The following is a 22,254-nucleotide window of genomic DNA, read 5'->3' as shown; positions in this document are numbered from 1 at the left end:
AATACAGACATTGGAAAACCTGACTCAAGCATGCAGGCTGCTCAGCATCACACCTGCACAAAATCTAATAACCGTGTCACACAGGCATTTTGAAGGCTTTCAAATGGCCATCAACTCAGTGGCACTTGAATGCAGCTAAATGGGCATTTACAATAGCCACAGAGTCCCTAGAACAGTGTGGACATCTATCAAGATTTTGAAGGCTTTTCGATGGCAGAAATTCGCACTCAGACATGGAGCACTTGCAACTATACACTAAGGAATAAAATCAAAGCAATTTAATCGCTGAAAGAATACTCAACATGAAATGTAAAACTTATTTCACTGAAAAATAAAAGGATGGCCACAAAGCACTGCAGCATCATATTATCACTGTTGCCAATAGCACAAAAACAACGAATGCCGCCTTTTCAAAACTGCGTGAGTGCTACAACAGCTTCCCAGCAAAACTATCAACTGTGACAGGGGCGCCACAGCAGCTTGGTGCGAGATGATTAAATACCTCTACGGCGATCAAGTATTCTGTGTAGCAGCGGCATAACTCCCGAGTTGAAGTGTAAATCTCAAAGCTCAATCTCCCACCTTAACTGTTATCTTTATATACATATTTAAATTCATTGGAGCGTGCTGCAGAAGTAGGCGGTCAGATCATTCGAGAGGATACCGGAAAGCTATCTCAGGAGACGAAAGATTTGATGAAGAAACGCCAAAGCATGAGGACGTCTAACTTCAGAGATAGAATAGAACTAGGAGAGCTACCGAAGTTATTTATAGGTTTATGGTTTATGGGGTTTAACGTCCCAAAGCGACTAAGGCTATGAGAGACGCCGTAGTGGAGGGCTCCGGAAATTTCGACCACCTGGGGTTCTTTAACGTGCCTGACATCGCACAGTACACGGGCCTCAAGAACTTCTCCTCCAAAGAAATTCTAGCCGCCGCGGCTGGGATCGAACCCGCGTCTTTTGGGTCAGCAGCCGAGCACCATAGCCACTGAGCCACCGCGGCGCGAAGTTATTTATAAGTGCAAGGTAGCCAACATAAAGAAGTTTAACATGGAGAAAATCCAGCATGCTCTAAAGCATGAAGGTAGCCTAAAATCAGTGAAGAGAAATCTAATCACAGGTAAAAACCAGATGTATGCGCTAAGAGACAAAGAAGGCAATTTCATAAGCATTATGGATAAGATAGTTAAAGTAGCCGAAGAGTTCTATACAAATCTCTACAGTAGTAAATGTAATCAGAACGTTACAGAGAGAGGCAGTAGAGCACAGCAATGGGACATCCCGCCAGTAAAGAAGGAGGAAGTAAAGAAAGCCTCAGGAGCAATGCAAAGGGGTAAAGCAGCTGGCGTGGATCAGGTAACAGCAGATTTGTTGAAGGATGTAGCAGAGATTGTGCTAGAAAAACTATCCACCCTGTATACGCTTGCCTCGTGACCCCGAGCGTATCAGGAGCTTGGAAGAATGCGAAGATTGTTTTAATTCATAAGAAAGAAGACGTCAGCGACTTGAAGATTTAGATCGATCAGCTTACTATCCATTGCCTGCAAGGTATTTACTAAGGTAATCACTAATAGACTCAGGACAACCTTCGAATTCAATCAACCAAATGATCAGGCAGGCTTTCAGAAAGGATACTCAGCAAGAGACCATATTCATGGAATCAATCAAGTGATAGAGATATGGGCAGCATATAAACAACCCCAATCAATAGCCTTCATTGACTACCAGACAGCATTTGACTCAGTGGAACCACAGCTGTCATGCAGGCATTGTGGAATCAGGGTGTAGAAGAGTGTTATGTGAAAATATTGGAAGATATTTATAACATCTGCAAGCTACCATAGTTCTCCATAAGGTCAGCAATAAAATTACAATGAGACAAATTGTCAGGCAGGGAGACACGATCTCGCCAGTGCTATTCACCGCCTGTTTACAGGAGGTGTTCCGGGGCCTGAAATGGGAACAGTTGGGGATAAGAGTAACTGGAGAATACCTAAGTAATTTGCGATTCCCTGATGACATTACCTGGCTAAGCCACTCAGTATATGAACTGCAAAGCATGATGAATGAGTTAGACAGGCAGAGCAGAATTGTGAGGCTAGAAATGACCATGCAGAAAACCAAAGTAATGTTCCACAGACTAGCAAGGGACCAGCAGTTCGCAATTGGTAGCGAGATGCTAGAAGTAGTAAGAGGATATGTATACTTAGGGTAGGTAGCGACCGCTGATCCGGATCATGAGAGGGAAATAACTAGAAAAATAAGAATGGGGTGGAGCGCATATGACAGGTTCTCTCAGATCGTGAAAGGCAGTTTGCCAATATCCCTCAAGAGAAAAGTCTAACACAGCTGTATCTTACTGGTACTCACCTATGGAGCAGAAATGTGGAGGCTAACAATGAGGGTTCAGCTTAATTCAAGGACAACGCAGCGAGCTATGGAAAGAAAAATGATAGGTGTAACGTTAAGAGACCGGAAGCGGGCGGAGTTGGTGAGGGAACAAACGCGGTTTAATGACATCCTATTTGAAATCGAAAGGAATAAATGGGCTCGGGCAGGGAATGTAAGGCGAAGGCAAGATAACCGCTTGTACTTAAGGGTAACAGAGTGGATTCTATGAGAAGGTAAATGTAGCAGGGGGCGGCAGAAAATTAGGTGGGCGGATGAGATTAAGAAGTTTGCAGTGATACGGTGGCCACAACTGGCAGATGATAGTGTTAATTGGAGAGACATGGGAGAGGCTTTTGCCCTGCAGTGGGTGTAGTCAGGCTGATGACGATGAATTTTAACTAATGTATACAGCACTCTATGCATTACAGTTATATGTGTCTGGCCCTGCTACAGCCTAGAAATCTTCCATTACAAAATAGTGAAGTGGATAGCACAACTACAGCACAACAGTGGCTATGAAAACAGATATGGCACATCTGCAGGTAGTAGTCCTGGAAAGTGCATGTTTCTCAGTCAGAGCCAATAACACACTAAATTCACAGTTGCCATCTCTCGTGTATGTCAACAGGCTATCACAGAAGCTCAGACCAGGAAGAATATCAAGAAGCAATAGCACACAGGGATGAGGGGTAAAGAAAGTATACAGCATGAGCATTTACTCACAACTGAATTTACTGCCATAAACCTCATTGCAATCGTAATTACAATTGTAACCGTGTAGGAAGGTTGATGCCTGCATTGCGCATGATACTGTTTTTAGCTGAGCGACAGGGAGCTTGGCAGTTCCTTGCATCAGCTAGATATGGTGCCGAAAAACAAAGGCAGCATTGGAAAAATTCCGCTGTCCACATGGACAAGGTACAATGACCCACAAGATTGTGGAGATGAGGCAGCTCGGTGTGCAGTTCTACTCCCTTAATATTGGGTTGATGCAACAGCCGGCCTGGACAAAGTACACCTGCCTTCAAATCGTAATGTGCGAAATTTATTGGTGCCCAATATAATTTGCACAATCTCAAATAGGCTGTGAAATCAAAAATTTTCACTAGTACTGCCTTCCATTTACTTTGATTTACTTTTATAGCACCTTTATCTTCAATCATGTAGCAAATTAATGAGAAAAATCACCACGAGCACAGTTTACATTTGTTAAGCTGTGCTTGACATTGTGCTTTTTCACTTACGAATGCCTGTCTTCCATTAGTCAATGAGTGAGCAAAGGTGCTTAAGCTTATTAGGGGCCAAAAGGCCCTCACAACCTTGCACCTGGTTCTACCATTCTTCAAAGAATGAGATTACTGATGTATGTACGGAATGATCGCAATCCTAGGTCACTTTTCATCCAATGGACGCATTTCCTGGAAGCTATTTTTGGCAGGGCTTTTGCATACAGAGGTTAAAACAGAAAACACTGGCACCTTGAAGGCCGGCTACAAGTCACGAAAACCTTTAGTTTACAAAATATATGCACGAAGGCAACAGAGCTGCAGAGGCAAGACTTGTTATCCTAGCAGTAGCGGCAGTACAAGCAGCACTATTGTCAAAAATCTGAAAAAGTTGTACTGCTGTTTTTTGTCCACCTGTCTCACTCCTGCATTCGTGAGTATATTTGGCAGGTCAAAATTTCTGGCGGTTATCAGCCAGGCTTCATTGATTTACGTATGTTCTAACATTTGCGAGCAAAAGCTTTGTAAAAAAATGTCAAGGACAAAGAAATGTAATCACGGTTAAAGAATGCAGCGCGAAAAGACAAGGACAAACGAAGAAGTCGCAGGACTGGCGCTGACCCGCCAGTCCTGTCCACTTCTTCGTTTGTCCTTGTCTTCTCACACTGCATTTTTTAACCATGATCACTGACCAACAAGTCCAAACAGCCACTTTAGTTGAAAAGAAATGTGGCCTTTCAATTGTGGTCATTCCATATTTACACAAGTTATGTTATTTTGTAAGAACTCTAGTGCTATATACGAGGTCGAAGTGCCTTTCTGATGCGTACTCAGCTTATTGAGCACTTTTGTCCACTTTCTAACAAATGAAAGATGCGAGCATGTAAGCGAAACGAGTGCAATGTCGAGCACGCTGCGACTTGTATATATAGTGCTATTGGTGATCTGTATCTATCTTGCACTCGAAGGTGTATAACCAGAACAGCTGCTGCGTCAGCCAGACATAAAAGGTGCAAGAACTTAGTTCGAGGAATACTGGCCTCACTTCTTGCTCCTGATTGTAAGACATTCCTCTGTATTCCGAGTTTTCTAACGCCACCATCATTTTTTGGCACCGTGACCATAGTGCCACGTATCATTGTAGTGTTTGTTCGTTCACGCTCAAGGCTGCAGGAAAGGATGTTATCACTTTTGTTCGTGGCGAGAGAAGTGACCAGACTAATCTCGATTGATAGCAGCCATGAAAGACTGCATCTAGGTTTTTCCAGATTACTGTAGATGATGTTGTCCTGTTATCTGGAAGTTTCCTTGCCGGTTTTAAATTGAGCGATGCCGCGAGCGGCGGACATTCGTAGTTCGACGACCGACGAGCACGTTTGTTGCTTGCGCCGCCGCCGAGTGATTCAGTTGTTTTGCGGGCGCAAGTCAGCCCAAATAAAGAGCTTCGTTTCCAAGACTGGTTCGTGTCTTCCTGACCGCTCGACGGCCGTCACTACAACGTGACATCTGGTGGAGGTGCTGGGTACCCTTTCATGTTCCGGACACCCCCTACAAGTCGTGATGCCAGCCCTCTGAGTCATCTACCGCAGGAACTGGGTCCAGTCCACCGCGCAAGCCGACGCCGGCAGGGGGACGCACCTGAGTTCGGGATTCTGTCGGACCCTACCCGAAAGCGAAAGACAGCAGCAACGTCGAACATGAGCTTGCCCCAGACGATGACTCCAATCATTCTTCAGCAGTCCCGGGTGCCACCAACCTTCGACGGTTCGCCTGGCGCCGACCCCGAAGAATGGCTGGAGCATTTCGACCGTGTGGCTGTCTTCAACAACTGGGAGATGCCTTGAAATTTAGGTACGTCTTCTTCGCCCTGGAAGGGGCCAGCAAGAACCTGGTTTGAGAATGAGGAAGCTAGCCTTACGGATTGGGAAAGTTTCAAGGCGCAGCTTCTCAAGACCTTCACAAACGTCGTGAGAAAGGAGAGAGCCCAGCAGCTCCTACAGTCTCGCATGCAACACCCAAACGAGACCGTCGCAGTGTACACTGAGGAAATGAAGCGTCTCTCCCGGCGGCGTATTCGCCAACTGCAGCCTGTACAGCCACAAGGCTTGAAACCACGGTGAATTGATCACGGTGACTGAAGATTGTCACAACGGCTTACCTAAAAGGGATAATAAATCCTCTTAAACGGCGTTATATGCCACTAAGCATCAATATTTGCGACCTAAAAGGAAAAAATTGAAAAAATGAAATTAAAAAACAATAAAATTACAGTACAGAGAGCGGAGTCGAACGGCCGACCTTCCATACGCAACAGGTGCCTCTAATCCACTGCGCCATAGCGGCGATGTCAAGCAGTCGTTCTGAATGAATATTTATAATCAGCCTTAATGTGGCTGCTACCTGCCGGTGGGCGGCGCTGTCATCACTGGCTATACCGGCTGCATTTGGCGAACACGCCTCCCGGCGTGCCGACGCGAGCCTTAAGGAAGAAGAGAAGGTGAAGTGGCTTATGCGAGGAGTTAAACAGCAACTATTTGCCGGCCTCGTCCGCAACTCACCGAAAACCGTCGCGGAATTCGTAGAAGAGGCATCCGCAATGGAGAAAACTCTTGACGCCCGAGCCTGCGAATATGACCGCCAGCAGCGCGTCTTCTCAGCAAACTGCCTGGAGACCGTTAACAACGATAACCTGCGGGAGGTTATCCGTCAAGCTGCGCGAGGTGAGATCCGACGATTGCTGCCAACGGCAACGCAGCCGCAGCTTTCATCGCTCACTGACGTCGTCCGGGACGAGGTTCAACAGGCCTTGGGTGTGACGCCGACACCCACGCAGCCTCTGCAGCCCCCAGCCATGACTTACGCCGCAGCTGTGCGCCGTCCTGCCCCCTCGACGACGGGACCCAAGCCCCTATCGCCCTCAGCCAGCTGCGCTGGACCGCCGCCCTCTCGTCCCAACCCGCCCGTCCTACGAGCGTCGCACACAGCCGAGGAAATGCGACGAGTGGAGAACTCCCGACCAGCGCCGCCCACTATGCTTCCACTGTGGCGAAGCCGGTCACGTCCTCCGGCACTGCCCATACAGAAGACTGGGCATCCTAGGGTTCTCTTATGACGCTCCACGACCCTGATCCGGCCAGCGACCAGCCGAAATCGGTGAGTTTTTGCATCAGGAAGCATGCTCATCGCCGAGCCGCCTATCACGTTCCCCGTCGCCATCTTCACCGCGCTTTGTATCTTCTAACCGAGGTTACGCGATGCGTGGAAGCTCCCCCAGCCCCCGAAGGTTAAACTAAATAAAGCAGCCTCTGGAGGTGAGGTTGCTTCTGAGCGCAAGAACAAAGATCCTCCATCGACAAAAACACAAGACCATGCCTCAACTACGACGACGACGACGACGACGCGGCCAGACTTGAAACATTTACCACAGCCCAGAGAAGTAACGTCGGAGTACGCCCACCGCAGTCTCACTGCCCGACGAAGCCGAGATCGTACACCGAAGACAACGTGCCATACCAAAACGCGAACAAGTGACCTTGAATTTATGGTCGACGGTCACGCGGTTACTGCCTTGGTGGACACCGGAGCTGACTACTCCGTCATCAGTGGACCACTCGCTGTCCGACTAAGGAAAGTAACAACAACTTGGGATGGCCCGCTGGTCCGCACCGCAGGTGGCAACCTGATTACGCCGTCAGGATGCTGCACGGCGAGAGTCACTGTAAACGGGAGAACCTGTGCTACAACCTTCCTGGTCCTACAGCAATGCTCGCGAGACGTGATTTTGGGAATGGACTTCCTGAATGAACATCAGGCGATCATCGACCTTCGATCTAAGTCGATCAAGCTTTCCACGGACAAAGCCATACCTGCTGCTACGAGCGCAACTCATCACGTTGTCTTAAACGTCCTCGACGAAGCATTGAGCGTGCCGCCCCGATCGAGTGTCCTCGCCTGCATAGGTACAGAAGACATCGAAACTGCCGAAGGCGTCATCGAGGGGAACACCCAGCTACTCCTGGATCGAGGACTGGGTGTCGCAAGGGGAGTCGCCCAAATCCGAAATGGCCAAGCCCAGGTGCTGCTAACCAACATCACCGAAGAATACCGGCATCTAAACAAAGGTACCACGATCGCTTTCCTCGACGAGTTGGCAGACATCAGAGACATATTTGCCCTACCCGACCAACCCGCAGAACCATCTGACCAAGGCCATCAACCAACGTTTGATGTCAACCCAGCCTTACCACGGAGCAGAGAAGACCAAATACGCAGTCTTCTTGAAAGTACACCGATTGCTTTTCATCAGCATCGAATGTGCGACGAACCCGGCTTGAAAAGCACCGCTTTGTCACAGACGAACACGCCCGACCACTGCGACAGAGCCCCTACCGCGTATCGCCGATAGAACGCCAAGCTATCTGCAAGCAAGTAGAGGAAATGCTACGTGACGACGTCATCCAGCCATCAAGGAGCCCCTGGCCAGCACCAGTTGTCCTAGTTTAAAAGAAAGACGGCACCCTTCGCTTCTGTGTCGATTACCGCCGCCTGAACAGCATTACGAAGAAGGATGTCTACCCCTCCCCCGCATCGACGACACACTGGATCGGCTATGCAACGCTAAGTACTTCTCATCGATGGACCTGAAGAGCGGCTACTGGCAAATTGAAGTCGACGAAAGAGATCGCGAGAAGACTGCGTTCATCACGCCAGACAGACTCTTTGAGTTCAAGGTGATGCCATTCGGCCTCTGCTCTGCCCCAGCGACATTCCAGCGAGTAATGGATACGGTACTCGCAGGCTTGAAGTGGCAGATTTGCCTAGTCTACTTAGATGACATTGTTGTCTTCTCCTCAAGCTTCGAAGACCACCTCAGAATGCTTCGGATAGTGCTGGAAACGATCAAGTCTTCAGGCCTGACACTGAAACCAGAGAAGTGCCATTTCGCCTATGAGGAGCTGCTGTTCCTTGGTCACGTCATAAGCAAGGATGGAGTTCGCCCAGACCCCCAGAAGACGGCTGCGATCGCAGAGTTTCCACAGCCTAATGACAAGAAAGCTATACGCAGATTCCTTGGATTGTGCGCTTATTACCGACGGTTCGTAAAGAACTTTTCGCGCATCGCTGAACCTTTGACCCAACTTACCAAGGCTGACGTGCCTTTTAAATGGAAAAGGCCGCAAGAGGAAGCTTTCAACGAGCCGAAGCGCCGCTTACAGTGCCCTCCTGTGCTCGGGCACTTTGATCAAAACGCCGAAACCGAAGTTCATACCGATGCAAGCAGTGTGGGCTTAGGAGCGGTCCTCTTTCAGAAAAATGGCAGACAGGTGAAAGTTATCGCGTACGCTAGCCGTTGACTCTCGAGAGCCGAAGCCAACTATTCGACGACAGAGAAAGAATGTCTCGCCATTATTTGGGCCACGTCCAAATTTCGCCCCTACCTATACGGACGACCATTCAAGGTTGTGAGCGATCACCATGCTCTGTGCTGGCTGGCCAATTTGAAAGATCCCTCCGGCCGCCTTTGTCGTTGGAGCCTGCGTCTTCAACAATTCGACATAACTGTAGTGTATAAATCTGGCCGCAAGCATTCCGATGCAGACTGCCTATCGCGAGCCCCCGTAGACGCAGCACCGGAAGAGGAAGACGACGACGCTTTCCTAGGACCGGTAAGCACCAGCGGTTTCGCGCAGCAGCAGTGCTCGGATCCTGAGTTGGAAAGCCTAGTTGATTATTTGAAAGGCAAGACCGCATCGCCTCCCCGGGGTTTCAAGCGCCAACTGTCGTCCTTCGTCCTTGACAATAATGTCCTCCTGAAGAAGAACTTTGCGCCCAACAGGACAGTGCATCTTCTTGTCGTGCCCAAAAACCTCATGCAAGAAATTATTCAGGCATGTCATGATGAGCCGACTGCAGGGCATCTCGGGATTGCTCGCACGTTGCACCGAATCCAGGAAAAGTACTATTGGCCGGGGCTAGCTACCGACGTTTCCCATTACGTGAAAACGTGCCATGAGTGTCGGCGACGCAAAACGCCTCCGACTAGACCAGCCGGACTCCTGAACCGCATACCACCGCCTACTAAGCCCTTTCAGCAAATAGGAATGGACCTCCTCGGCCCCTTTCCGACTTCATCATCAGGTAACAAGTGGATCATCGTGGCCACCGACTACATGACGCGCTACTCCGAAGCAAAAGCGTTGCTTAGTGGTACCGCAACAGAAGTTGCAAAATATTTTGTCGACCAAATTCTCCTGCGACACGGCGCCCCCGAAGTGCTCATCACAGACAGAGGAACGGCATTTACAGCGGAGCTGACGCAAGCCGTTTTAAAGTACAGCCAGACAAGCCATCGGAGGACAACTGCCTATCATTCACAAACCAACGGGCTCACAGAGCGTCTGAACAAGACCATCGCAAACATGCTCTCCATGTACATCGACGTCGAACATAAGATGTGGGACTCTATTCTGCCCTACGTGATCTTCGCCTATAATACTGCCGCCCAGGAGACAACCAGGTTACCCCATTTCAGCTGGTATACGGCAGGAAGCCCACGGCAACACTCGACGCAATGCTCCCGCACGTTTCCGACGAAGACAACCTGGACGTCGCCGCCTACCTTCATCGCGCCGAGGAATGCCGAAGACTTGCGCGGCTTCGCATTCAAGACCAGCAGCACACCGACGGCCGAGGCTACAATCTGCGCCGACGAGACAGGCATTACAAGCCAGGTGATCGGGTTTGGATATGGACGCCAGTTCGCCGCCATGGATTGAGCGAAAAGTTGCTGCGCCGCTACTTTGGCCCGTACAGGGTTCTCCGTCGCATCGGTGACCTCGACTATGAAGTCATCCCCGACGGCACGACAGCATCTCAGCAACGCCGCACACGCCCGGAAGTCGTACAGTGGTAAGGAGCCTTGTCTAGAGCGGTTGAGCAGTGCGCACTTGGTAACAAAAACCGAAATTAGAGAGCAGCCCCTCATTACAGGGCAAAGTTATCGTGCCTGCTTTGTTTACGAGGCTATCTGGCGCTACTTCAGTGCAAGCGTTGCAGCTGGACCCTAGAGGCTGCCACAAAATCTGGATTTGTTTGCAAGGAAGTGCACCGCCCGAGCGCTCTAGACAAGGCGGCTCACCACTGTACATGTCGTACGCCTGAAGCCATATTATGAACGCTAAAGGACACGAAGTGTTGATTCTCTGTGTTTATTTTCATTTTAAAGCATCGAGACGATGCTTCTTTGGAAGGGGGGTAATGCCACGTATCATTGTAGTGTTTGTTCGTTCACGCTCAAGGCTGCAGGAAAGGATTGTTATCACTTTTGTTCGTGGCGCGAGAAGTGACCAGACTAATCTCGATTGATCGCAGCCATGAAAGACTGCATCTAGGTTTTTCCACATTACTGTAGATGATCTTGTCCTGTTATCTGGAAGTTTCCTTGCCGGTTTTAAATTGAGCGATGCCGCGAGCGGCGGACATTCGTAGTTCGACGACCGACGAGCACGTTTGTTGCTTATGCCGCTGCTGAGTGGTTCAGTTCTTTTGCGGGCGCAAGTCAGCCCAAATAAAGAGCTTCGTTTTTCAAGTCTGGTTGGTGTCTTCCTGACCGCTGGACTGGCGTCACTACAACGTGACAATATGATACAAGAATTTGAGACCTACTGCATACCTAAAGAAAATGTGTGTAAGCCAAGCATCAGCCGTTCTATGCAATGAGAAATCTAAGTGAAAAAGATTCGATGTAAATTAGGGAAAGCCTTGCCATTTTTGTACTTCTGCTTCTATGACTGCTTTCTGGATTTTTTCTTTAGTTGAAAGCATTCTTCCATCCCTTATCTTTATACACTTTTCCTCTGCCAAATGACTGAGTAACCCAAATAGCAATTCCTAAGTAGGGATGGGGCCTTCCACAGTGACCACACAGGGGCCTTCAAGTTCTTGCAGCAATCAAAACATCCCTTTGTAACACTGGCCCTGAAGGCACCACTATACTTTTTTGGCAGGCCAAATACTTATACAATTTATGTTTCAAAGCCACACAGAAATCCACAACTGCCGTGATGAAAATAGCCTAGTAATGTAACCATAAGCGTACCTGGCCAGCATGATCACCATGGAAAGACACATAGCTTGTGTGCAGCTCCTAAAATGAAAGCAAATTCACATGATTAATTGCAATGTCCACAAAGACATTATTTAAAAATCATGTTTTTGCACCTCTCAGCCTCATGCCTGCCTATTGCTCCTGCAGCAATGAGGCAAATGTGAGCACAGCTTGGGGTGAGCTGGTGGTATCACATTACGCACCTGACACTACGTGCATCAATCCATTTGTATGAGCTTGGTAATGATAATGGTGGGCGGATGAGATTAAGAAGTTTGCGGGGATACAGTAGCAGCAACTGGCAAAGGACAGGGTTAATTGGAGAGACATTGGAGAGGCCTTTTCCCTGCAGTGGGTGTGGTCAGGCTGCTTCTGCTGCTGGTGATGATGATGATGACAGCCTGAGCATACCTACAAAGTAAAAGTGAACTCAACCCAGCAGCATTTTACTGTGTTGAAAGAGAACAGGTACAACTGAATTGCCTCATTACCTTGTTATTATCATTAAAAAGTACAGGGCTCTAAGGACTTCCTAATTTACATCGAAACGAATGGGTTACAGTGAACTTTCACGCATTACACTAACAGGCACTGAAAATTCAACACAGCTGCCCAAGAGAATATTAGGCAGCCGCGCCAGACTTCTTTTGCGCTACGCTCCCTTTACCAGATTAAAACTCCAGAGCAATTTACTAATACTCTAGCACTGGGATACGTTATGTCCCACACTGATGCAGCTGTCTTACTGAAGGCAGAGAAGCTTTCAGTGTGGGTCATGTGTGCTGCGGCGTGAACACATGCACAGGATCGCCTGCTACCATTCAAGTCCTCTGTGTACACAAATGCAGGAGCAGTAGAAAACCCACATCACAAATTTGGCTAGTCTGGTTGGCCAAGCATGCGCCAGCTGATAGCACGAAGCAGCTGGTGCGACAAATACCATCCTCATCAGCCTGACTGCGCCCACTGCAGGGCAAAGGACTCACCCATGTCTCCATATTAACCCTGTCCTTTGCTAGGTGTGGCCATTATATTCCCGCAAACTTCTTAATCTCATCCGCCCACCTAACTTTCTACCACCCCCTGCTATGCTTGCATTCTCTTGGAATCCACTCCGTTACCCTTAAGGACCAGCGGTTATCTTGCCTTTGCATTACAAGCCGTGCCCAAGCCGATTTCTTCTTCTTAATTTCAAGTAGCATGTCATTAACCCGCGTTTCTTCCCTGACCCACTCCGCCCTCTTTTGGTCTCTTATGTTAGACTTATCATTTTTCTTTCCATAGCTCACTTTGCTGTCCTTATCCTTTGGGCACGTGTTTTTCTTTGTAATAAGGCTCAAAGTATTATACACGGATTACCATAAGGGATCCTCCTATGACCGCTAAATAATTTATAATCAAATTTCTTTCTCCTGCTGTATTTGTTTCTGTTTCAACAGCTGAATGATAGCTGTGATGTAAAAGCGAGGTTATTGGTCGCGTGAGGCACGAAGAACTGCAATACAATTGGCACTTCCGGCTCTTAAGGAAGGCTGGCTTCACCGCTGTAGAGAATTAAAACGATGAAGCAGCGATTATAAGTGCAGTGTTTCCACGCCTCACGTGACCTATAACCCCTCTTTAACATCATAGCCACAGTTAAATTGTTCACCGAAACAGCATGGCAGAAATGTTTGATTTTAAATTATTTAGCGGTCGCACGCGAATTCCAGATGGTGATTCATGCATAGTAGTATCTTCCGCATCATTATAGAGGAGAAAACATGCCACCAAGATTAGGTGTCTATACTCTTCTAAGCTGAACTCTTTTCATTAGCCTCCATGTTTCTGTCCCAAAGGTGAGATACATGCAGGCTAACGAAAAGATTTCAGCTTAAGTACCAAAGTGGTTCTAATCACACGATGAAGTGGAAAAACTTGAACAGAGAACAAATAGGAATTTCAACAAAATTTTAGATTCTTGTAAGGCTATAAAGCATTTCTGAATATTGTAAACTGCACTTTCACACATACAGTACGCATGTATGCCAAGCTCACATTCAGTAGCCCTGTTTACCGGCTGTAATTATCACGGTCTGAGCTCAGTTACAGATTTAAAACCAGCCAAAAGATGCAACATAGGAAAAGAGAAGAAAACAGGTTGGACTGTCAATTGAAATGTTGATGAAGGAAAAGAAGGCTCGCATGAAGATGCGCACACACATGACCCACACCAGCGAAAGCCGGGACAATAACAGTCACCGATATACAAGCACTTCATCTAAAAGAGAAAATTCTTTCCGCTGAAGATTGACTAATGGCTTCGCTACTCATGCAGCCTTTGCCTTGTAGATATGCACCAAATACCTTACAGATTTGTTTACGACTTCTATACACCACTGAAGTGTCACAGAAATCAGGCGTGCACACTGATGGGTCGTCTGATAATTTACACTCACAACATTGGCACTGTAGTGCCAGATCAGAAGCTGCCTTCCCCCTAACGAGTTAGTGCTCACTCAGGAACACATTAAAGACACCTGCACATATCCCTGAAGTAGTTTCTTGCACAAGCTAGCGGAATCCCAAGCAGCACATGACAGTGGTCCAATGTAGGAATTGAGTTGGCAAACAACGGTCCTATGAACGCCCCGCGTTGCCAATGTTCTCCCCGCCTTGGCTCAGCCATTTTCAAAAGTTGGCAGTATTGGACCAGTTTCTCGGGCGTTTTCCCCGCCTTGGCTCAGCCATTTTTAGAAGTTGGCAGTATTGGACCAGTTTCTCGGGCGTTTTCCCTCTCTTGGCTTAGCCATTTTTATAAGTTGGCAGTATTGGACCAGTTTCTCGGGCGTTTTCCCCGCCTTGGCTAAGCCATTTCTAGAAGTTGGCAGTATTGGACCAGTTCTCGGACGTTTTCCCTGCGTTGGCTCAGCCATATTTCGAAGCTGGCAGTATCTCACCAGTTCTACAATCGCTTCCTGCAATAGGCAGCTCGACCTCGTGTCGTAGGCAGCGCGACGCTGCCTACGACATTGAGAGCAGTCTAGGAGCGGAAAAACGGGTGGGTTAGATAAACAAAAATGAAAAGTCTTGATCCCCGTTACCAAGTTGCGAAGCTATGTTGGAAAGCTTTTTCTGAAATATGGAGATTAATCCGGCATTATCCCTCCTGTAGATTGAAGAAGAATTAGTAGGGCGAGAACGAAGGCTCTCTAAGAAGAGCTCCGCGTTTACATAAATACCGCAGTAGCGCATCGTAATTCCCAGTGGCGGGGCTAGTTGGTGATTTTCTTTTCCCGAAATTTCCTCGCGGAGGGGAGACGCCATGCTCGCATGTAAGAATACGCCACGCGGAAGTAGGGGGGGCAGCCGGTCACAACTTGAGCGTGGTCTGCTTTGTTTTCCTTCCGAGAGGGTATTGTGTAGGCGCCCAGGGCGGAAGAGGGGGCCCCGAAACTAGGGTGTCTCGATGTGTGGGAGGGGAGAGCGCAGAGAAGCGCACGCACATCTAGGCGCCCTACGAGCACCTGTTTCTATTCACCCCAGCACAGGACTTGCACTTGCCGACCTGCGCCCTGCCTGTGGGATTAATGCATTGTCCTGGCGCATTTTCCCTGTTTACATGAGTGGGATGCACGAGAAAGTTGACATGATGCGCTGCTCTCGCGTTTATGTAAACGGAGCTTATCAGACGTCCTAGTGTTATGCGCTTTTCTTACAGTTGCACTGTAAAAACTAGCCGTCACTTTGACGGTCACCCTTTGGTCAATTTCGACGGGTCCTCGCTGTATTCCGAAAAGACTGTTCCTTCGGCGTGAATCAGGGGGAGAGGGCAGAGCAACGAGGAGCACAAAAAAATAAACAAAATTTTCGGCCTTCTGATTAGCTCTTCTTCGTAAACGTCATACGACCGATGACCTATGGCGATGCGGTCGCGTTTGGCGCCGCACGGACTGCGCGTGCGATTTTCCAGTCTCCCCGGAGCCTTCGAAGGGAGCGGACCTGCGTCGCTCGCTTCTCTGTTCCTTGCTGCCTCGTTTTCGCTGCCAGTCTCGCCCTAGCAGTCAACGCGGTCGGTCGCGCGCGGCGCTCGCTCCGTCGAGTTCGTGCGCGCCTCGAGGCCGCGGCGTGTGCCGCTGGCCCTTGCGGCCCTCCGCCATCCTGTGCCTACCGAGATCGTGTGTGCCCTGTGCGCTGGAGCCCTGTGTTTTGGATTACCGCTCCTAACCAAGTGTTCCTCGGCCCTTCCACCATACCAACTACCTGGTGTGGTTATCCTCGTGCCTTTTCAGGAGCCTGGACCGACGGCCGCAAAAGTAAGTTTTTGCCACTTTTCTTAGGCCTTTCGCCGCCCGCCCACGTGGTTCGTGTCTCCTGATTTCGCCTTTTTCCTATCTCACTCACTTTAAATCTAGTCTTCCCTCACTATTTTCTCTTTTCCTTCCAAATCTTCCTACTCTTCGCGTGCTCACTGTGTTTTCTAGCGCTCGCATTTCTTATCTTTCTTCTCTTTTCCACTATCCCTTTGTCCGACCAGTAGCCCTATTCCTTCCACCCTCGTGTCCTAAGCCTTTTTTTCCTTGCCGTTCCGCGTGGGACTCACCACGTCACTTAAACTTTCTTAAGTCATTTACTTCAACACCAGTCTTTTCTATTTATTTCCAATCTTCCTTCCAAGTCTTTCTACTCTTCTTCCCGTGTTCACTTGTTTTTTACTCGTGTTCCCTGACCACCTCCCTCGTGTCCTAAGCCTTTTCTCGCCCACCCAAATGGGACTCACCTGTCCCTTGAGCTTTCCTAACTCACTTATTCAACACTAGTCCTTTTCTCCTTATTTTCTCTTTTCCTTCCAAATCTTTCTACTCTTTCTCGCGTATTCGGTCGTGTCTTTTACACCCGAGGGCAAACATTTCCTCGTTCTTCTGCCTCTCCTTGACCATCCCTTTGTCCCACCCCTAGCCCTATTTCTTCTACAAGCCTGATGCAATAAGGGAACAAGACAGTACACCTTTCGAACTAAAGTGTAAAATTTTTACGCAAGGTGCGATATATCACAGCGGTGGACTGTCGTCGCAACTTGACAAAGCCCATGCCTTGCAAGCGACATTAAAGATTTAGTCAGGTTAAAATTCATTGTTGTGCATGACAGTTGAAGCGCAACACAGTTCATAAATGGAAGTTGGACAGATGCGTTATCTCCCTTTTATAGAAAAGAGAACTATGTTTTGATTTCATTTACAAGTATTTAATGATGGCAACAAATTCTAGCTTTAGTAAATAGTTTTTCATGTTCCCTTTATTTAACATGCTTTCACAGTTTTATTTTAATTGTTTGGAAAGCTTATTGGAGCTGAAAATGCCCTTCGAACCTGCGGTGTGTAATAGAAGCTGCAGTCACTTGCCTTCTATTTATGGGCATCTATGATGCCACTTAGCAGGCGCAAGGTGGTCAATCGCAACGACAAGTCAGTGTCAATGGATTGAGGCCCCTCTAGTGATTCTTTACTTCATTGTTTAGTTGTGTCCAAGTTTTGTATGTTGCCTTGATTATGAGGCACGTAATAATATATCTGTTTACTATATTTTTTACCTGATGTCCTTCCTGACTCAGGTGCTCAGCTACTGATTCCAAGTGAAGGATCAAACACCATCCATAGTAGCTGCATTGCTCTGGAGGCATTTCAAAGAAGCACGTGTGCTAAGCGATGTCGGTGCATCTTAAATTAAGAACTCTAGGTGGCCAAAATTAATCAGGAGCCCTTCAGTACAGCCTTTCTCATTGGCCATATCCTGGAATTTATTTTCTTACAATTTTCTAAAATGATGGACATGATTTTTGTGTGCTTGGAAATAATGTCTATTTCCTTTGTTCACTTTTCCTGTGCAGATACCATTTGCGACAAGCTGCATTTGACGCATCACAGGCACAAGGTTTTATTTGCAGCTGGTTGCCCGGTTCATGTGATGGAAGGAAGAGACGCCTTGCCAAAGTCTTCTCCCCCCTCCAACCAAGCACGCCACCTGCGAGTGCGGGGACAGCCCCCTGCACTGTGCCCGCATGTGTGCCTCCCAATCCCCTGGCCTCTTCCACTTCCTGAGGGCCCTCCCTCCATACAGCCCCTGCCACCACCCTTCCCGGCCCCTAACGATTAATTCTATTTGGACTTTTTCATGAAATAAATGTTTTCATGAATACTTTGGTTGTCTCATTTTAAGAATATTTGCATGGTTGCTTACGAGTGAACATTTGCATTAATGTTGGCCACTGAAGATAAAAATTAACATAGGCTTTACTGGCGAGTCATAAATAGAAAAGGGCAGTGGCATGCCAATCTTTAAGCCACTGATGTGACAGGTTGTATGCACTGTCATGAATGGAAAAGCCTGTGCTTAGTCTGCATTGACAGTGCCAAATGGCTGAACATATCAATCTTGGCATCAACAGTGAGATATGAATGGAGTATATGAAAGGAGTAGCCGGTTTTCAGTACATATTGGTATGGCCAGAATGGCTATCCATGGGACTAATATTGGCATCAACAATGGGACATCAATGGAATAGCTGATATTCAGTACGTATTGGTAGCACCAGCATGGCTGAACATTGGACCGATACTTGCAGGACCAATGAAGTATGAGTGGATAGGCCAGTGATATGCCCATACTGGCAGTGCCAGAATGGCTGAACAATGGGACAATCTTGATATGAAGTATGGGCCAAGGTTGGAAAATGTAGTAATGTGCTCCTATGCCAATGCCAGCCCAATATTGATGCCAATGTATTCCAACAATGAGCCATTGTTGGTACAATGCTGGCGTGCTGCCTGGGATGTGATAAACCACTTCTTGCAAGTCCTGAACCTAGTTTTATGGGATACCATACTGCTATCCCGGTTTTTAACAGCACCGCAAAGACCACCAACGCAATGCTTGGCGCAAAAATTACATTTAAAAATTTCCCCGCCACTCGATTTGAACTCATGACGTCTACACAAAGGACTCCATGATTACCGTTCTGAGGTGAATGGCAGTTCAGCCTAGCCTCTGGAATCTGTGCCAAAACAAACGGAGTCAACTCATCGCAATTTACTTCCGAAATCAGCCGGTGCTGATGACAATTGTATTTTTTGCTTTTTCTGCCTTATAAAGCTCCACTTTCAGAAAAAGTGACGTCTTTGTGGTTAGAATGCGGAACTCCATCAACACAGATCAACTTCAGCTTGCCATCAGAGCACTTTAATGCCCCAAAGTTGAACATTAGCTCCATCCATAGAGGAGGACTGTGCATAAATTTCGACCACCAAGGATTCTTGAACATGCCCTGACATTGCATAACACACGGGCAAATATGCATTTCGCCTTGTCGAATCGAAGCCACCGCAATTCAATCCCGCGCCTTCGGGCTCAGCAGCCGAACACCAATGCAGTAGGCCACAGCAGCAGGTGAAAAACAAAAGAGAGCCCTTAATAGGCAATCAAACTTGCCAAAATCCACATAACGTGAGGTTACACAAGTAGAAGTGGACTAGGAAAATAAAAGCTACTTGTGTCGGAAGATGTCTTCAGTTCTTACCTCAAAAGCCTGCTTGCTTGCTGGGCATCCTAGCAGCAAGTGAAAGGCTGGCAAAGCCATACTGCAGAGCTTGGAAGAGGCGTTGCTGGTAAAGCTATGTGGAGCTTGCTGCAAGGTAAAAAGACACATTTAACAGCAGCACAGTGCAAAAAAATGGGCTAGAATCAAGCATGCAAGGCACAAACAGGCACACAGTGCACATTCTTGGCCATGGTGGATCAAGTGGGTTCTTCTGTCTTCCTAGTATTGGCAGTTTGAACAGTAGTACTCACCTATGCAATAGTTTTAAGCCAAATGGAAAGTGTCATCCCTGACATTAGTCTTATTAGTTTTAGTTTGCGTTTACTGCTTCTTTTCAGTCTTCTTATTCCACAAAAAGCTTATAACATTCAGAGACATCACATTTTGGATCCATTTCCTGACTGCAAAAGAACTAAGTTGAAACTAGGCACACAGCCAGCAGAAAAGTAACGCCTAATCAGGTTGCCACCTCATTTCTGCTGGTGAAAATTGCCGCTACATGTCGACACAATCGGCCCAAAGCGAGACTTTCTTGACCAGATTAAATTATTAAACGATACCATTTTGGTGATCTCCTTGGACGTTCAGGCATGACAGTGTCTTTTATTATGAGGAACAAAAAGCAGATGCCCAATTGCACACTCGATAACAGATAGATTTGCAACTTACACTGTTGACATTGTGATATTTGTGAACCAAAAAAAGTTTTTAAATTGTGAGGTTTAACATCCCAAAGAAACACACGGGTTATGAGGAATGCTGTAATGGAGGGCCTCAGATTAACTAAGATACTCTTATATTCCTTAACGTATGCTGACTCTGCACAGCAGGCAGGGGTCTTTTGTGTTTCGCCTCCATCAAAACATGGCCACCTCAGTCGGGATTGATCCCAGGTCCTCAGGTTCAGTAGCCGAGCGCCATAAACAATGAGTCACAGCAACAGAACGTGAAACAAAGATGCTTTTTGTAGCCTAACTGCTCATATGAAGACCGCCTAAATAATTCACGAAGACGAACCTCGACAGAGCCACATCAATTGAGCACGGCGCCAACCATGATGATTCGGCACACTGCGAGCACGCAGGGAAAAGTATGCAGCGGAAAGCAGCAAGCTCATGCCTAGAAATAGCATGCAGAGGCCGACAAGGTTGGGACAGAGATCCAGTTGTGTGCTAACATTCCCCTGCTTCCACAGCTGACCAGAGAAAAGAACATTTCTGTGAGTTTGCCTTTCACGAGCTGCTCTGCTGAAGGGTGCTACACCCAAAAACTAGTGAAATAAATGTGCATATACAGCTATTTGTGCACTTCCATTTAAAGGTCATAAGGCTGGCACAAAACAAGAAGTACCTGACAAGGAACAGGTCCATGAAGGGTCAACGCCCTCACACTCCCGAACCTTTCCTCGCAACAATGATTCAGTCAACTGCGAGCTATAAAAAGCTGCGCACTCGAAAGTGGAGGCATTTCCATGACAAAAAGCAGAAAGGAGTAAGTCGCAGAATGGAACACGACTGTTTAAACACATTTCGAAGTGGGCCTGGCAACAAGAAATTCATAACTGCGGCAGTCATTCACAAGCTAGCCTCAGACGAGACATCACTTGCATACCAATATCCAGCATCGTTTCTACAATACATGCCACCATTAAAAAGAACAGACCACCACAGACCGATATTTTCACTAGAAGGCTGGTTTGCTTCAAATTATGCATGCGTCCCTCAATTTCAAATCTGCAAGATTAGCACTGATTACACATTATCACAGGTATGAAGAATTAATAGTGCCAACTGCAGAAAAAGCACACTTTTTTCCCTTAACATCAGGTAAGGTGTTGAAGAGGTAGTACCTCAGCATATTTAAGACTAGGTCAGATTTATTTTCGCCATTGCTTATAATCATGAAACAATCAAGTTTATTCTTCGTACATATTAAAGGCTCAATTACCCTTAAATTTTAGTGCAACTTCGGGATTTAGAGCAAATGAATCTAGGGCACCTGTGCACATTTTGCAATTTTTTGGACCATTCCAGCTCCGAGCCAAAGTATGAAAGCGCGAATGCCAAAACAGAGGCGAAAAACTTCAAAGCTATTAGTTTTTTTTTCTCACCGTTCAGCCATCCAAGGCTCGACTACACTGGCTCGGCTATAAGTACGAAAGCAGCTGGATCATACGGAGCTTCGTACCTTAAATACACAATTTCTAAAAGTACAAGTGAAATATACAAGTAAAAGAGGAGGAAGCTCAATCCTAACGCATACAGCTGATTCCCAGTCTACGTAGTTTAACTGCTCCAGCGTTGTCACTTCAATTACAGCGTAACATACTGCGAGTATGTAAAGCCCGGGCGAAGATCTATTGGCGGGCACATATTCCATTCTCGCCGAGAGATGAATGGCACTACGGCGCCAATATCGTGCACCTCGCGATCGGCTCAGCTGTGCATATTTGCATGGCATACTGACCATGACCGTGTGAACACTGACACTACACGCGCATTTACGCCCGTGTGCCGCCAGCAAACAACCTTTCAGCGCTGCGTGCTGCCGCGATAGGCACTGCGTCTTCGCGTCTCTGTACTAGCTGTGTTGACGTGGGCAGTTGTGCGTAAAGGCTTTGAAGTAATGTACAGGTTCGAAGACAATTAACTTACCCATGTCATCCGGGTAGTGGTCTCCCAACAGCTGCTCCGCCATGGGGGAAATTAGCCCCGCCGTCAGCATAGTGTTTCCAGTGACACGCTGACACGCAGGTTTACTCAGCACCTTACCATATTTTCGTACATCGCACCAGCGAATTTCACTGCTCTCGGCACATCACATATCCGAAGAGTGACAAATGCTCATGCTATCGGTGGTTCATGCCCTCGGCAGCACAAAGGAGGAACACTACAAACCATGCTACAAACCATGCTACAAACGGACTGCAGACCGCCATGGACTCCCCAGATGCTG

General features: G+C 47.5%; 1 protein-coding gene across 1 annotated transcript in view; it reads right to left on the bottom strand.

The window, feature by feature from the left end:
* The window catches only part of LOC149355819 (kinesin-like protein KIFC1), a 33,659-nt gene extending 11,663 nt beyond the window's left edge, over positions 1-21,996 (bottom strand). Inside the window, exon 1 of the mRNA XM_089576201.1 lies at positions 21,954-21,996. Within this exon, the coding sequence (XP_089432327.1) occupies positions 21,954-21,996 (43 nt within the window). The remainder of the gene's footprint in view (positions 1-21,953) is intronic.
* Between the last annotated feature and the right edge of the window lie 258 nt (positions 21,997-22,254).

This window comes from Amblyomma mixtum, chromosome 3 (genome assembly GCF_055824585.1).
Source record: "Amblyomma mixtum isolate Tamu chromosome 3, ASM5582458v1, whole genome shotgun sequence".
NCBI lineage: Eukaryota > Metazoa > Arthropoda > Arachnida > Ixodida > Ixodidae > Amblyomma > Amblyomma mixtum.
This window is presented reverse-complemented; position numbering and strand designations above follow the sequence as displayed.